The following is an 18,865-nucleotide window of genomic DNA, read 5'->3' on the forward strand; positions in this document are numbered from 1 at the left end:
TCTGTTCTTATTTTTTCATATTTCTTTAGTCACTTATCTTTTTTCCCCTCTCCAGAATTACCACTTAATATGGGGGCATGGACCCTTATCATTTTATTAGCAATTTAAATAAAGTACAGTGATGGATGCTAATCCCAATTCCCAGACATCATACTTATAACCCATACTTGGAACATCTTAATGTATCTAAACTGGCTGTACAAGTAATTTTGGAACGGAAACTTCAATTTCTTTGTGAATCATGGAAGGGTAATATGTAAACTTGAAAACTTTTGTTACCGCTGCAATAATGTTTATCTTCCAGTACAAGGTGCTACAATTATGGAAACAATGTGAACCATCTACTTGTTTTCAATCTTTTGTTGTTTACCAAAATTACTAACCAATTCAACATAGAATTGTGGGTTCATGATGAATTAATGTCGTTATTGATATTCTGCTGCAGAAATATTATTTTAAGTCTAGGTTGAGGAGTATAAAGCAAAAGAAGAAGGATGGTGTTGACCCTATAAGTACAGCTTTCGATCAAATGAAGGTTGTATTGTGATTGCATATTATCTTGGTTTGCAGGATCCGATCTACTTTTACTTATAAATGGAATCCACGTTATTTATTTATTTGTTTATTTTCAGAGAGTTAAGAATCCTCCTATAAGGTTGAAAGATTTTGCAAGTGTTGACTCTATGAGAGAAGAAATTAACGAAGTTGTGGCGTTTCTACAAAATCCTCGTGCATTTCAAGACATGGGAGCTCGTGCCCCTAGGGTATGTTCATTTTCGAGATTCGATGTTTATGTTTATTCCAAAAAGTGAGGGCCTCTGTCTCCCAGGTACTTTCATTTAAGGGATTTGATGTGTATGTGAAATGCTGATCCTATTATATAATTATAGGAAGAAAACTAAGAGTAAAACATGTTTGCCTCCATTTGTGACATTAGAGAGAGGTTATCATATCAATTGGCAAATTAAGTACCAGGATATATGCTTAAACGCCATTGATGTAGAATTCTTGTCTAAGATTTGCTAGAGTATATGTATGTGATTGCTGTTCTGTATGGTAAAGTCATTTTTGGCAGAAAAGAATGGTTAGTAACTTTTCAGAGGAGACATTTTTAATATGTTCATGGCTATCAGGTGATACCCAGAAAACAACATATTACTAAATGCATGAAAATGAGCTCTTCACTGAGAACTTCATAGGTAATCGATGCAAAAAATTATTGACTTCAGATTATTTATTAAAAGTGAACTCAGCATATAGGGTAGATATGGATAATTGCTTTTAGTTTGTAGATTACTGATAATTTTTGCAGGTCCAAATCCTTTAACTTAATTTCAATTGAATGCTTAATAATGTTGTTTGGTAGCTTAACAAGTACTTGACATGATTTATAGTTTTTAGCTAAATATTTCCCTAAATCATTTGTTAGCCCATTTATTTGTTTATATGGTCATTTTTTTTTTTGTAAGAGTTTATATGGTCATGTTACTTTGATATATTAAGGTGCCCAAAATCTCTTTTTTTTTTTGAATGTCTTGTTATCCATACTAGAAAATGGTCGATTGAAAGATGACCTTGTGGGAGATATGAATATTATGAATTATGATATTCAACAACAAACCCTAATGTACTGAAAAAGAAAACTGATTGGAAAAGTTCTCCCTGCTGGAAATGGATACTAATAATTTTTTTTATACAATAGAAATTTGGAAACAACTCGAAGGATATTTCTCAGATGATAATCAAGTTGTTTTGCAAAATAATAGTCTGTCTTGATGCAGGCTGGCAGACTCTATTAGTCGTTTCGTAGTTCCCTCATGATCTTTATCACTCAAGCTTATGGTAGTTAACCAGAAAACAGCTGAAGAGAAGGGTCCCTAAATTAGGTGATGCAAATGGAAATATGGTAGGACTTAAAGGATACTGCAAGAGCAGTGGAAACTCAAGATATGTATCATGTAAAATCCTTTCTTCGTGGACTTTGGCGCATTTTTAGATATCTCAAGATACATAGTGGACTCAAAAAGAAAAAAAAGACTAACCCCACTAATTGCAAATTTAGTCTTTGATATGTTCCTGGGTCACCAATTGTATGATAACTAGTTTTGGACCCGAATGCATCGGGTAGGAGTTTGGATTGGTGAGGTTATTATTTGATTGAGTTGTTACTTTTTAAGTGAGTTGATTTTTGAGTAGGATTCATATCAAGAGGAGTTGAGCAATGAGATATAACATGAATGAACTTATAGTTAAAATGTGGCATGGATTTTAACTTCATTAGACTTGGATTGGGTGGCAATCAAGTAGTTTTAAATTTTTGATTCTCCTATAATATGCAAGAGTAGACAGTCAAAAGATGGTATGCAATAAGGGGGTGGTCGGAGCACGGGCTTTTTATTAGTAACTGATATATTAGATAACGAATTCATGCTCCAATTGCCTTGTAAATAACCTTTGGAGATCGATTTTGGAATCCAAGAGAAAAACTCAAGCGAATATGATATGATGTTCTTTTGGCTCAAGAGCTATGAGGGAAAGAGAAAAGCTCCAGAAACTATTGTAGATGACACAAAAGTTAATGGTGCTTCATAACCATTGAGTTCAAACTCTATCAGAACACTGCTGAACTAGCCAAACTAAGGTCTAGGAGGTTCTTTTAAGTCATAAAAAGATTTCTTTAAATGGAGACACTTACCTTGAACTCTTCTCTGAGCAATAAATGTAGGAGGTTGCTCCATATATGCATCTTCCTCCCAGTCTCCGTGCTGCCTAGGAGATAAGTTGACTATAGCCTATCTCACAGACTTTGGATATACTTAACCCATGAGTCACCTTCAATCTTTCAACCGAATATTTTGGGATTAACTTTACTATTATGTACCCATTAACAACCAATGACATTTTTTTACCCTATGGAGGGGATATAAGCTACCTTATCTCATACTGCCGTAATGCAAATGACTTCTCTTTTATGGTTACTTTCTTACCAAGTTGACGTATAGCATCAGTGACAAAATAGGTAATTGGATGAGATTTCAGTCTACAAAAGATTGATATGAAGGATATGCATGGCCATCACATAGGAAGTTGGAGATGGGATGAGAAATGCAATATCTCTTACCTTTCCTTAAGTGATGGGGAGATCAAGGTCAAAAAGAGATGTTACAATTTAGTTAAGTAGCTGAATGGAATTAGTGGATTGGGGGATTGGGAAGATATATCAACCTTATGACTTGAGTAATCCTGAAGGTGAAGGTGAAATAAACCATTACTTGAGTGAGAGGCAATATGAGGGATGAGTACTACCTCATTTGGCCATGAAACAAATGAATGGATTTGAAAGATATTCTTTTGTATTATACAGCAGAGGATCCACAGAGTTTCAGCTACTCCTTTTTTCAGAGGCAATGCATAGAATATGCAACATATGTCAGATAATTTTTCATAGCATAAAGTAACTCTACAAAAGTCATCAACAAACGCTACAAAATACTTTTTTGTTTCTAAAAAAAGGACTAGAGGATTGTCAAACCCTAATTTGGAGGTGACATGATTTTGACACCAAAGGGAATGAACTGACTTAAATGTTGGAGGTACAGTTTCTTTACTTGGAGCAAATAACACTATGATGGTTGTCTAAGTGACATGGATCACTTTCTAAAGAAGAGGACTATTTTGTTTAGATTTTGCAAGGATAAATAGTCCAAACGGCAATGAATATCAAGAAGAGATAAAATTGCACGCAATCCAATTGTTTGATCAAAGTATTATCAAATTTGTTCTCATTTCCTCTTCCATTTATCTTCTTAAGTACATCAGAACAGTTGCAGTTTTGTATAGTTTTGTTGCTGAAAATCATATGTACTCCAGTTCTAGAGGATAATTTTTTCAAAAGATTTTAGACTAAGTTTGAATATATATTCTATTTCATTGCATTGATTTTGACTCTGGGATCCCTTCTGATGTAAATTTAAATCATCTGCATGCAGCAATGGTGAATACCATTTACATTTTCAACTTTCTTTCTCTGAGTTGTATGCATATATCGCAGGGGGTGCTAATTGTTGGTGAGAGGGGAACAGGGAAGACTTCCCTAGCATTGGCTATTGCTGCTGAAGCAAAGGTGCCTGTTGTTGAAGTTAAAGCCCAGCAGTTGGAGGCTGGTCTTTGGGTTGGTCAAAGTGCATCAAATGTTAGAGAACTGTTTCAAACCGCTAGGGATCTGGTATCTCTTTCTTTTTTGTTTCTGTTTCTGTCTTAGTGTGCAAGAGGTCTTTAAATAGATAAGGTGATGAAGACCATCTTACCTCCAATGTGAGAAGAAATCTCTTAGGCATTGGATTAAGCCCTTGGAGTTTCAAGTGGCTTTAGAAAAATTTATTCCTTAAAATTCTGGATTATCAGGCTTAGAGAAACTTCCATAGATCATAAGAACCTGAAGTTTGTTTTATCTGTTTTCTTGGAGTAGGTCGTTAGTTCAGACTATGAATGATCTTTTCTTGAATGATGGAATCAACATTTTGCCAAAACAAAAAAAATCAATACTTTTTCAGAAAATAAACAAATAAGTAATCTTAGATTAAAGTAAAAGCTAAGGTGTTTAAACATATTCTTAAAGTTCAAACTGAAAATTACGTTGATGAAGTTTAATGCACAGTTGCAGCTTTTTATCTCTTTAGTTGTGCTGGAAAGTTGATGGTGTATTGAATCCTTTTATCAGTTTTTAATCACTACTACTTATCCTTGTATTTAATTTTGAGATGCCACCAATTGTAATGCATGAATTGAAATACAGTATTCAGTGAACTTTCACCAACCCCTCTTCTCTGTTGAAAAACAATTTATTTCTCTACACATTTTTATTCTAAGATCTCCGACCTCGAAGTTTTGGTATCTATTTTGCTTCAATCATGATGTTCTGTATATGTAAGTGTAGTATAATATAATTACAACAACTCTTTTTTTAAACTTATAGAGCACATTAAGATATTGGATAGATAAGTGATCTTCAGAAGAGCTAAAGAAGATTATATGTGCATAAACAAGTTGTACCTAAATCCAAGATCACATGTAATTGAATTGACCTTATTTATCTTGTAAAGAAGAGCTTGCACTTTGAAAAGCTTGAACTTTGAGTGTGAGATTGCAATGTTCAAGCTTGAGTCTGATATTGAATCCAAGCTTGAAATTCTGAAGTCGGACTGGCTTGTTTTTTTCACAACTTTAATGCGGTTGAAAAGAATAGAATGTCTGAATGTTCCACTGCTTTTATAAAGCTTCATTTGCCACTATTAACCTACATATGTGATGTTGTAAGTTTGTTTTTCCCATTTGCTCATGTTTACCCTTTTCTTTATGGGCCATAGATGAACTGCTTGTGCTATCACTGTCCTTGCTCTTTAACCTCTGTTTTCCAAATTTAAATGCAATTAATTTCTTGCCCAGGCTCCAGTGATCATATTTGTGGAAGATTTTGACCTCTTTGCTGGTGTGCGAGGGAAGTTTATTCACACCAAGAAGCAGGATCATGAGGCTTTTATCAATCAACTGCTTGTGGAGCTTGATGGGTAGGTAATTTTTGGTGTTCATGGCACAACTAACTCAGTTGAATTTACTTGGTGTTCAATTTAAATTATTTCTCACTTTGGATCTCTATTTTATACTTCTAATGATCATCATCTTCTCATTTTTGCTTCTTGCTAGCTCCTTTATAGTTGATACCCTTGGTATCTTCCGTTCCAGATGTAGAATTCAAAACTCCAATTGATTCTCTGATCGCCTTTCAGCATGGGAGAAGCAAGGGGGAGCTGGAGGGGGCAGCTGCCTCCCGCCCTCTTCCCCTCTGAAAAAGAAAGAGATCTTAAATACTGCATTACATCTCCCTTATAAAAATTAAAACTTCAGCTAGATCCTTGTAAAACTATGTTTCGCCCTCTCAACTATTTATGAAATGTAGTATTGGCTAAACTAAAAGTATGCTCATAGGATAGTGAACCCCGCCTTCCTTGAAGCAACCATAGCATCTTATCCTACCATTTTTGAGGGCATGAACGCAGTATTTGTAAAACAGCTTTAGCAGTTGATAGGATAAAATAATTAAAATGGCAATGCAGTAATTATCCAAATGTCTGGAGCAAGTTCTTGGAAGTGCTAGAAGAGGACAAGAAACTTGAATTTTATAGCAACAGTGATCATTGATAAGGTTCCTGATTTGGAGCTGATCTAGGGTTTCAAACTAAGGTTTGTTTTTGTTAATTGGCATACATTTAGTTGTAATATACTTCAGTGATTTTGTTTATTAATATTCTTAGGTCGCCTCTGCTGTAGGATTTTTTTTTTTTTTGGGTTGTTCAGTAGTAACATAGACTTTTTGCACCATATTTGCTTGGAGATCAAGAGATCAAGGCTAATAAATATCGTTCTTCTTTGCTAGTTTCTGCAGTAATTCTCCTTACTATTAGCCATCTAACACCTCCTCTTAATCCACAACCTTTCCCTATCCTCCCAGTGAAGCTTAAGACTCTCTGCCTATTAAACCAACTTCTCTAAATTCTAAGTGACCTTAAATAGACCAAAACAGGTAATGCTTAGCCTAATCTGGGGCTGAAAGTATGCTGCATTAAATAAACTACTGTAAGTTGTTCACTGGCCAACTTGAAGCTAAGAATGGGGTATCCATTTATCCTAGATAACTATTTAGATAGATCTATGCATGCTTTCCAAATGAAAGAGAAGAAACAAACTTTTAGAAGTGCTTGTATTTTCCCAGCACACAAGGGTTACCTGAGTGAATGGTTTTGTGAAATTCAAAGATAAATTCAAGGGCATTTCTGGATTTCACATTGTCATGTCTGAAGATAAACTCGATTAATTATGATCAGTTAGTTGTAGTATCATGTGTATTAGAACTTAAGGTTTGAAGGGCATATCTTAAAATTGGCAAATGCTGAAGTTGGTCATTGTTAGGCCAGCCATGGTAATTTTTTGGAGTCCTTTTTGGAGTCCAGTCAGACTCTATATTTAAAGTCAGTTTGGCTGCCTTATCCTAATTTAAACAAGGTATTTCTTTGAAAGTGTGGGAAAATGAGGAAAAGTCAGTTTTGTTTCCCTTTGCTGTGTTTGGTATACAGGATAATTGCAACACTACAAGCAATTTTTCTGCATGTGGATGCTGCAAAATTTACGGGATTCTGGAAGGAAAAGGATAAGTTACAGAGAAGAATTTCAATTTGTAGTGCTGTCACTTTGCGCTGAAGTCTTTTCTCGCGAACTAACATGCTCAAAACATTGATTTTCCACTTTTCTTTAACTTACTTTACTGCGCATCACTTGTCTCACATAGCATTCCTTCTAGTTACCAAAGCTTTTAAGTGTTCGCTTTAATTTGACTTTTTTTCCCGTATGTCTTAGTTCCTAGCTTTTAACTTTACTGAGAACTTAATACCACTTCCAGTTTTGTTTCCGACAAATCTGAGTTTTAATAACCGTATGAAGCGGATGAAATAAATAAAATTATGTTTCATTGAGTCCACGATCTTCCATTGGGCTTTGTTTGAGAATTTTTAGAAACCACACTGTGGGATGTCAGTCTAAGGAAATTCAGGTGTAATTCCTATTTTGCTTTCTTGCTAAAGACTTCTGTTTAGTCTTTTCCTGTTATCAGATCCTAAAACGAACTGGTGTCTGAAATCTTTTCTGATTTACCATTGATTCTTTGCCTCTTCATCAGAATCTGGATCTTTGGCTGTTATTTTGTGAAGCAGTCCATTATGGTATACAAATCAGCGGCATTCCCTGATTTGAAATGCACCCAAAAGATAGATTTTTTAGAATAATGATAATGAAAAGATAAAGTAAAACAAGATTGAAGGCATGCTGGTTTTCATTGCTAATATTATTGCTTTGTTGCACTTAAATTCAAAGTTTCTATCATCTTTTGTTGATTAAACTGAATGAATTTGAATTATGTTTGCAGGTTTGAAAAACAAGATGGTGTTGTTTTGATGGCTACTACCCGAAACCTTAAACAAATTGACGAGGCATTACAGCGCCCTGGTAGGATGGATAGAATATTTCATCTTCAGCGGCCAACACAAAGAGAAATGGAGAGGATACTTCATATAGCTGCAAAAGAAACTATGGATGAGGAACTGATTGATTTGGTGGATTGGAGAAAGGTATCTATGGTTTCTTTTGATTTTTTGTTTGTTTTGAATATGAGATTTTTTGTGCTTGTTGCATGTTCCTCAAACAGCTCATATGTGGTGTACAAAGTCATTAATGCTTTTGTTCTTGGTGTTTGTCTTCTTGGAAATACTTGTTGATGACCATCCTTATCCTCTTTATTTTTGCTTTCTCTGGAACCAATTTTCATTTTAATGTCTTTTACATTAATGTTAAAAGATGCATGATGGTTCTTAAGGCTTTTCATTAGTTTGGCTGTTCATCTGTTACTAACTAAGGCAAGCTTGTTCTCTTCAATTTGCCTGCATGAGTATTGAATTTCTTGCTCCAAAGTTTGTTCAGCAGTTTCAGTTATCCTATTGATTTTGCTTGTTGATTATGTCCTACTATTTGTTTCTAACTAGTATGTACAAATGATTGAGGCTTTCTTTCCAATGTTACAATTTCTTATGGATGACCTAATAAGCCGTGTAGAGCTTTCTGCTCTGCAAGTTGATGCATAATTTTATTTGTACCATTCTATATGTGCTTGTTGATAATATCCTACTGTTTACTTTTAGATGGTCCAAAATCATCTGTGTGTTTATGTTGATGTACTTGAGGCCTTTTCTTTTTTCTCTCCATAGAATGCTTCATGGATGATGATATGTGATTTAGAGCTATTGAAGCTTTTTTGATGATGAAATTTTTTGAGAAGCATGTTTCTGGTACTTAGGAGTCGGCTTCGCATGCACAGGGTCTCTTTAGTGGTTTAATTGTCAAAATAAACTGGATATTGTTGCCGCAGTTTTTTCTGACATGAGGTATCAATCAATTTAGGTTCTAGAGAGTCCAAGTTGGAGGTCTTACAGGCCTTAGAAGTAACAAACTTAAAGCAACTTGGTATTTACTGGGGCCAATTTGAAGACAGCAGCTGCTGTTATTCATGTAAAGTATAATTTGATTACTTGGTTTTAACTCACAAAACAATAATGCTTGCACAATTTTTCTTTGATGAGATTATTAGAATATTCATTTTCCACAAAAGATCAACTGCTATCATTTTTGGAACATTCACGTTTCATGTGGGTTAAAAAAATCCAATCCAATAGTATGGATACATCCAGTCTACCTCTTGAGGTTTCATTGACCTGAGTATGCGCCCTTTGGACTTAAATAATAGTGTGATATTTCCCTCTCTGATGATGCTAAGCTGTTATAAGTGATACCATGATTTTATTCTGTCTCAGTTTACTTATCTTCTAACGGAAACCTAGGTAAAAGAAGGGAAATTAGATGGAAAAATAATAAAAGAAAAGGTAAACTGAAAAATGTTAAACAGAATTTTTTTTATTTGTACTTTTTAATCTTTTTGTCACTGCTGCTCTTGTGAATTTATCTTTATTCTCCACTCTTGATTCCACTAATGTATAATGTTCTTAATTGCTAAAGTAGTCAAGGTTAAGTTTCAGCATCCCAGAAATAGTGTTAGTGTAATTTCTTGTTAATGATATGTTTGTCTTTTACAAGCCAAAGTACTTGTTGGTTTTATCTAAAACCCATTTTAGGGAAAAATTGCCTGATATCTAAACTAGATAGGTGAATTAACATTAATGAAACCTAGGAAAACAATCCACAAGTTAGCGTGTATGTTTGGAAGTCTGATGATTGCTTTGCATGTTCTATTTGTGCATGGTTTGTTGATTACTAAACTTTGTTTAACCACTTATTATGGTTGGTTCAAATTGACAATATTGTTAATACTGTTCATGCAGGTTGCTGAAAAAACTGCCCTTTTGCGTCCAATAGAGCTAAAACTTGTTCCTATGGCACTGGAAAGTAGTGCTTTTAGAAGCAAATTTCTTGACACAGATGAACTTCTAAGCTATTGCAGCTGGCTTGCTGTAAGTACAGTTGCTATTGAAGTTGTATTGAAACTTGGTTGTTACTAGCTAGCTTGAATTTCAATGGCGTTGCTTGGGAAGAATTTGTTTCTTTACTGAATGTATTCACCTGTTTCAGATTTGTTGGAGAAATTGTTTCAGTTATTGTTGGTGGGTCATGCTCCATTTAATTATGCGGTAAAAGTCATAGGATCAGTATCAATAGCAGTCACTTCTGTTGAGCAGATATATTAGTTGTTGACTCCTTTCAGTATATTTTTCCTTAATATTATGTGAGTAATTGCAACTGTAGTAGTTTTTGCAGTTATGTGCAGTCAATCATTATATTTTTCTTGTTGGTTTGCTGGAAAACCAAGAGTAAATTCAGCTGCAGCCCTGTTACTTGAGAATCATGATGAGCATATGACGAACCTATTAAGTTGAATAATCCAACAATGTTATAGAACTGATTCACTTTGGTAGTTGATGAAACATTGAACAAGCATATGTTTAAATGCTCCATTGAAGGCCAGATTTTTAGGGGAAAAGAATTGATCTTCATTTTGTGTGCACTCCTAATTTTTTTTTCTCCTTGAGATGTAAGTCTGACTTGATATCTACTGTCATACAGACGTTCAGTGGATTTGTCCCCAATTGGGTGAGAAAAACCAAAACAGTGGGGAAATTGGCCAAGATATTGGTTAATCATCTTGGATTGACATTGACTAAGGAGGACTTACAGAATGTGGTTGACCTAATGGAACCGTATGGCCAAATAAGCAATGGGATTGAACTATTAAATCCCCCTTATGAGGTAAGCAAGCATTTTCTCTAGGTTTTATTAACAAAAAGTTGCTTTGAATCCCCCTTATGAGGTAAGCAAGCATTTTCTCTAGGTTTTATTAACAAAAAGTTGCTTTGAATCCTTCATAATTAGTTTACCCTGGTTTCCTTAGAAATTTTGTTCTGGACCTAATCAATTGTTGATTATCTATTTGCTACGATCATCTACTATCACTTGGGTTACATTCATGCTAGATACGAAGGAATATGCAGTATTATATTCATGCTAGAAACAAGGGATATGCAGTATCTCGATTCCTGTTTTGTGCACGTCTGATTTTGTACACATGTTTGATCTCATAATCATCAATGTCGGAGTTGCATTTGTATTGTTTTGTATTGTTTTTCCTGGTTTGCCTGGGCAAAGGGGGCAAAATCATTTTGGTGATAGACCTTTTTATTTAATTAAGGCCACATTGTGGGGCCATTTTTTCCATCATTTTACTTTCTGTAAACCTTTCCCACATTAAGCTTATCATACTCCATATTGATCCTGAAAACTAAAAAAGGGAGAGAAAATACTCTTTTTCATTATTCTTTTAGACTACACAATGTACAAATATATACACAAGTGTAACCTAATTTAGATCCTAAAATTATGCTAATCTAAATCAATCTATTACCTGATTAATATTTGATACTATAATCAAATCAAATCAAATCTAATCTTTCCTAATATCTACAATATCAAATCAAATCATATATTTATGATTTCTATAATATCAGATCACATATCTTCAACACTCCCCCTCAAGATGGATCATAGATGTTAATCATGCCCATCTTGCCACAAATATAATCAATTATCGGATCATTTGGAGGCTTAGTGAAAATATCAGCTAACTGCTCTCCAGTTCTCACATGATTGGTTGAGATCAGGTTTTGCTGAATTTTTTCATGAACAAAGTGGCAATCAATTTCGATATGCTTTGTTTTCTCATGAAAAATTGGATTTGATGCTATATGAAGGGTAGCTTGATTGTCACACCATAACTTCATTGGAAGTGAATTATTGATTCCCACCTCACACAATAATTGATGTATCCATATAAGCTCAAAAGTGGATTGTGCCATAGACCAGTATTCAGACTTTGCACTGAGTAAGATACTACATTTTGTTTCTTACTTTTTCATGATACCAAATTACTTCCAACGAAGACACAATATCTAGTTGTAGATCTTCGATCAATTTTAGAACCTGCCCAATCCATATCTGAGAAGCATTCAACATGAGAATGATTACCATATAGTATACTACATCCTGGAGCTCCTTTAAGGTAACATAAGATTTTTTCTAAAACTGCCCAATGTGTGGTTTTTGGTGAGGACATAAATTGACTCACAATACTAATCGGATATGCAATGTTCGGACAAGTCATAGTAAGATAATTCAACTTCCCCACTAATCTTCGATACATTTCAGGATCTGAGAATAACTCCCTATCATCTGCTGTAAGTTGCATGTTGGGAATCATTGGTGCACTACATGGCTTAGCATCTAACTTTCCTATTGCTTTCAAAAGATCAAGGACATACTTCCTTTGGCGTAAGGAGATACCTTGTTTACACCTTGTAACCTCAATGCCTAAAAAGTATTTCAATATACCTAAATCCTTTGTCTGGAAGCAAAATTTTTTAAGAGTTGCAATACCTGCATTGTTACTATCAGTAATAACAATATCATCAATATAAATAACTAATAGAATAATACCAACTTCAGATTGTTGATAAAAGACAGAATGATCAGAATTACACTTATTCATGTGAAACTCTTGAACCACTTCACTGAATCTCCCAAACCAAGCACGAGGACTCTGTTTTAAGTCATATAATGACTTTTGGAGTCTACAAACCTTACTAGACTCCCCCGAGCAACAAATCCAGGTGGTTGTTCCATATAAACTTCCTCTTGCAAATCTCTATGAAGGAATGCATTCTTAACATCTAACTGGTACAAAGGCCAATTATTAGTAGCAGCAAGGGAAATAAATAATCGAACAGAGGTGAGTTTTGATATGGGAGAAAACGTGTCTGAGTAATTCGTCTCATATGTCTGAACATACTTTTTTGCAACAAGACGAGTTTTGAGGCAAGCAACAAAACCATCAGGATTGACTTTAGCAAACACCCATTTACAATCAATAGGTTTCTTACCTGTTGGTAGATGAACCAAGTCTCAGGTACCATTATTGTCTAGAGCCATTATTTCTTTCTCTATAGCAGCCCGCCAATCAGGATGTTCCAAAGCCTTAGATAAGTGTTGAGGAAGAGATATTGAATCTAAAGAAGCAGTAAAACAACGCAAGGAGGGAGACAAATGGTCATATGAAACAAATGATGAAACGGGATAAGTGCACTGTCTTTTATCTTTTCTTAAAGTGATAGGCAAATCAAGACTAGAATTTGGAAACTGAGGAAGCGGTGGATCAAGACTCGGATCTATAGATGGAGAAGGTGGTAGAGGATGTGAGTCTGTGTTGAGGACGACGAGAATACACTTGAGTGATTGGTGGTCTTGTAGGAACAGTTGTTGTAACAATGTAGACTAGAATATCATCTTCCTCCCCCTTACTATTGTAGACATTAGATTCAAGAAAAATAGATGTGTCTTAAAAAATGTAACATCAGCAAAGACTAAATAACGATCTAAAATTGGAGAATAACATTTATACCCTTTTGGAAGAGGTGAATTACCCAAAAACACTCACTTGAGAGATTTGGGATCTAATTTAGACACCTGAGGACGGGTATCACGAACAAAACAAGTACACCCAAATATACGTGGCTCAATGGAGAATAAAGATTGGGTTGGAAACAAAATTGAATAAGGAATCTCACCAGCAAGCACAGAAGATGGCATGCGATTAATTAAGAAACAGGCTATTGAAAAAGCATTTGCTCAAAATTGTTTAGAAACTTTCATGTGAAAGAGGAGGGCTCTAGCAACTTCTATTAACTGCCTATTTTTCCTTTCAGCAACACCATTTTATGGTGGTGTGTCTGGACATGAAGATTGGTGAAGGATTCTATTTTCTGTCATACATGAATTAAAGAGTTTAGAAAAGTACTCTTTTGCATTATCATTTCGCAAAATACGGACAAGCACATTGAATTGTATATTTATTTCAGTACAAAAGGAACAAAAGATACTAAATAAATTTGAATGACTTCTTATTAAATATAATCAAGTAACATGAGAGTAGTCATCAACAAAGGTAACAAAATACTTAAAACCAGACTTAGATACTATTGGACAAGGGTCCCATATATCAGAGTGCACTAATTGAACGGAAGATGTAACCCGTTTATTGACTTTAGGCAAGGCAAATGATGATGCTTGGCAAATTGGCATGACTCAAATTTTAAATGGGATAAATTCTGAAAATTTGGAAACAACTTCTTCAAGGTGGGTAGAGATGGATGACTCAAACGACAGTGAATTTCAAGCGGAGTCAAGATGGAGGAAAATGCGACAGGTTTCGGCACTTTCATTGAAGGGGTTTTAAGTGTATACAGGCCGTTAGACTCACGTCCTTTACCAATAATCTTCCCCGTCATAAGATTCTGAAAAACACAGTACTCGGAAAAAATGAGACACAAACTTGAGAGTTTTTGTAATTTTACTAACTGAGAGTAGATTAAAAGAAAAATAAGGTAAGCATAAGGTTGAAGATAAAGGGATAGATGACATAGGAATTGCTACACCAGAAACCACAACTGAAACACATGATCCATCAGCCAAAGTAACATTCGGATGATCTTTGTTAGAATTAAAAAAGGAGAGGATACCTTTATTATCGGTCATATGATCTGTTGCACTAGAATCGATGATGCATTTGTTAGAAGATGACACAAGGCATGTAGTAGGTTTACCTGAGTGATCAATAGAAAGATGATTGGTACTAGAATATGGGTTAGTAGATTTTTTTGAGGCCTGAAACTCAGTAAAGCAAGCAAACTCATCAGCAGAGATGAGTATGGATTTGTCAGAGAGCACATAATTGTTTTCCTGGGTTGCGAAATTTGCAAACGGGGATGTTGTTGAGGTCTACCATGAAGGTTCCAACATATACGTATGGTATGACCTGGTTTCTTACAGTGATAATAGACTCGTTGATTTGAGTTGTATTGTCCATGACCAGCAATCCGATCAGTCCCATTTTTGCCACTGTTTCTACTATTATTTCCTCGACCAGCTCCACTTCGACTCATGAGAGCACTAATAACATTAGAAGTAGACAAAGATCCCTCGGTTCTCAACACTCATGTGAAAGTGTCATAAAGGGAAACAATCTCTGAGCTAGAGAGAATTTGTGTTCGAGCAGCATCAAACTCAATTGGTAATCCTGCAAGAAAACTCATTACACCCATTTGTTTCCGTTGAAATTGTTGAGTTTTTACATCAGTATTAAAAGGAAGGAGAAAATTCAATTCTTCATATACTCGTTTGAAATCCATAAAATATTCTGAAAGAGATCTCTGCTGTTTTTTTCAGACGGTAAAATTCCTTGCAAACATCATATATATGATTCAAATTATCCTTACCAGAATACAAGAAAGCCAAATAATCCATAAGATCTTTAACAAATTCACAATGATTGATGAGATTGACTATCACATTATCAATAGAGTTTCGGATCTGCAAAAATAGTTTTGCATCTTTTTGTAGTCAAACCTTCTTTTCTTCCCCATCAACATGTGGGTCATTAGTGAGATGATCATCTCTGTTGATGCTGCACGATATATTCAAATAGTTTTACTCCAATCCAAAAAATTTTTTTCACTCAATTTGTGTTCAGTAATTTTTGATGTTGTAGGAATAACATCAAAAATTATTGTTTTCATCTCTTTACTAATACTTTTCATGTCTGTCATTAGAATTCATCCAAGAAAGAACTAAAAGTGACTCAATAGGGTTACGTCAAAAGACAAACTGATAACAAAGCTTAAAGTTCTGATACCATGAAAACTAAAAAAGGCAGAGAAAACACTCTTCTTCATTATTCTTTTGGACTACACAATGTATAAATATATACACAAGTGTAACCTAATTTAAATCCTAAAATCATATTAATCTAAATCAATTTATTACCTAATTAATGTCTGAAACTATAATCAAAATAAATCTAATCTAATCTTTCCTAATATTTACAATATCAAATCAAATCATATATTTATGATTTCTATAATATCAGATCACATATCTTCAACAGATCCCATTAAGCTTCAGAATCATTTTATGTGAATCTCTAGCTAACCAACTACATTTCTGAAACCAAATTGTGTGCCCATTTCCAGTGACACTAGTATATGCCCAAAATGGCTTGGATAGCATTTGTTGAGCTCTAAAGCAACATGCTATTTTGAGCTAGATTAGTCTTTGGAGGTATAAGCAATTTTTTTGATGTGTTTGGGAATTGTATAGGATATACTTCGGAAGTTGTATTAGCCACATTTCTGGACAAGTAACAGAGCAGCTTTTATAGATGCTATTGTGAACCTAACAAATGCTCTTTTAAGTGGATATCGTAGTCCAATCGCATTTTAGGGAAGATTTTGCGTCACTTTTTGAGAGGAGAGTGCATGTTCTTAATCTAATTTATCTTGGCAACAGGTTGTATAATAGCAAGTGCTGGGTGCATATAGTCAACATGTGATAGTTAACTCTTGTGAGATATAGGTTTTACAATACTTAATATAACTGCACTTGTTATCCATTGAAACAGGCCTTAGCTTTTTTTCTTATAGTATGTGGATGTACATTGCACCAGAACTAGTCTTTGGCGACTTTAGCCATGCATAGTTGGACACGGAAAATTTTGACTAATATGCTTCAGCCAAGTTCTCTTTGTATTCCGATCTTCAGAGTGGCTGGGAGCTTAGTACCATGAGTAGTCAGCACAATCTCATCTTTTTATATGGAATTGTTGGTCATTAGGTGTGATAACATGTATTTTGGAAGAAAAACGTCCAGCCTCTGTATTATAAGTGATCAATTAATATTTATAGTAGTACAAACCTAACAAATTATTTAAAAGAATACCCTTACTAATTTATTATCTACAAGAGTGCTTATATTCTCTTAACACTCCTCCTCAAGTTAGAGCATATAGATCATAAGCGACTAATTTGTTACAAATGTATTTCACCCTAGAGCCACCTAAAATCTTAGTAAACAAATCAGCCAATTGACCTACAGATGGTACATGAGATGTCTTGATGACTCCATCAAGCAATTTCTCTCGAATGAAATGACAATCAATTTCAATATGTTTTGTCCTTTAATGAAATATTGGGTTAGACGCAATATGAATTACCACTTGATTATCACACACTAAATTTATTTGCTATTTGTGCTCAAACCCAATTTCAAGTAACATGCTTTTCAACCAAATCAACTCACACACAGTGAGGCATAGCACGGTATTCAGATTTTGCACTTGATCTGGAGACAATTGTTTGCTTCTTACTCTTTCATGACACTAAATTACCACCAATAAACATACAATATCTTGTGGTCAATTTTTGATCCGAGGCAGAAGCTGGCCAATCTGCATCACTGTATTCTTCAACCTACATAACTGCATCACTGCATCACTCACGACACTCACTGCAAGCGAAATGTGAGGCCTCGTTATAGTGGGATAATTTAATTTACCCACAAGTCTTCGATATTACCTAGGATCATCTAGTAATGCATCTTGATCTCCAACTAATTTCACATTAGGACCCATAGGAGTATCCATAGGTCGGCAACCTAACATTTCAACTTCACTCAGCATGTCGAGTACATATTTTTTTTGACATAAATAAATTTCATATTTAGATCGAACTACCTCAATATCCAAAAAATACTGTAAGTGACCTAAATCTTTTGTCTGAAAGTTTGCCTGCTGATTGGGCTTAAGCTTCTGGATCTCCACAACATCATTACCTGCAATCACAATATCATTCACATAAACAACTAATAAAATCTTACAAACATTAGAATTGCAATAAAACACAAAGTGATCTACTGCACATCTTGTTAGACTGAACTCCATGATAACATTACTAAATTGGCCAAACTAAGCCCTAGGAGATTGTTTCGATCCATATAAGAATTTTTTAAGACGACAAATCAACTGCGAATTCTCCCCCTGAACAACCCCAAGGGGTTGTTCCTTATATGCCTCTTCTTCCAAATCTCCATGTAAAAACGCATTTTTCACATCCCACTGATGCAATGGTCGATTATAAGTTACTGCTAAAGAGATAAGAAGACAAATAGAGGTAATCTTTGTAACAGGAGAAAATGTTTTGAAGTAGTCTATTCCATACACTTGAGTATATCCTTTAATTACCAGGCGAGTTTTTAATCTATCAATAGAACTATTTGCCTGCACTTTTATAGTGTACAACTATTTACAACTAACAACAGACTTACCAAAAGGAAGAGGAACAAGATCCCAAGTACCATTTTTCTTCAAAGCAAACATCTCTTTTTACATAGCTAATCTCCGATCAAGATGATTGAGAGCATGTGTAATAGATTTATGAATGAATGCAGAATCAAGTGAAACAACAAAAGAAGAATATGATGGAGAGATATGAGAATAAAAAACAAAATTAGAAATAGAATTAGAAGTACAGTGCCTCTTACCTTTGCGTAAAACAATAGGAAGATCTAACTTACAGAAGGGTGTCATACTTGGATTTGAAGATTGAGAGTTACTTGGTGAAGCACATGGTGTATTAGGAGCTTTCACAACTACGGAATGGCGAGAATAAACTTGAAAATTAGGACGAGATAACCGAGTTGTGGAATCTAGTGGACTGTATGACTCAGGTAATAAAGATGAAGGAACTGATAAAACAGGAGAAGAAAAAGAGGAACACTATTCTAACTCATTAGGCATACTTTGTTTCCATAAAATAAGGAGTGGACTCAAAGAAAGTAACATCAACACAAGTAAAAAATCGATTTAAATCTTGAC

The 18,865-nt window shown here is 34.7% G+C and overlaps 1 protein-coding gene across 2 annotated transcripts in view; it reads left to right on the plus strand.

Annotated features, from left to right (window-relative positions):
- Positions 1-18,865, plus strand: part of LOC113751673 (probable inactive ATP-dependent zinc metalloprotease FTSHI 5, chloroplastic) — a 38,257-nt gene that overhangs the window by 6,883 nt on the left and 12,509 nt on the right. For both annotated transcript variants that reach the window (XM_027295762.1, XM_027295763.1), the window contains exons 6-12: positions 446-535; positions 633-764; positions 4,052-4,225; positions 5,446-5,567; positions 7,976-8,177; positions 9,939-10,067; positions 10,678-10,860. In XM_027295762.1, coding sequence (XP_027151563.1) covers positions 446-535; positions 633-764; positions 4,052-4,225; positions 5,446-5,567; positions 7,976-8,177; positions 9,939-10,067; positions 10,678-10,860 — 1,032 coding nt within the window. The remainder of the gene's footprint in view (positions 1-445; positions 536-632; positions 765-4,051; positions 4,226-5,445; positions 5,568-7,975; positions 8,178-9,938; positions 10,068-10,677; positions 10,861-18,865) is intronic.

This window comes from Coffea eugenioides, chromosome 11, assembly GCF_003713205.1.
Source record: "Coffea eugenioides isolate CCC68of chromosome 11, Ceug_1.0, whole genome shotgun sequence".
NCBI lineage: Eukaryota > Viridiplantae > Streptophyta > Magnoliopsida > Gentianales > Rubiaceae > Coffea > Coffea eugenioides.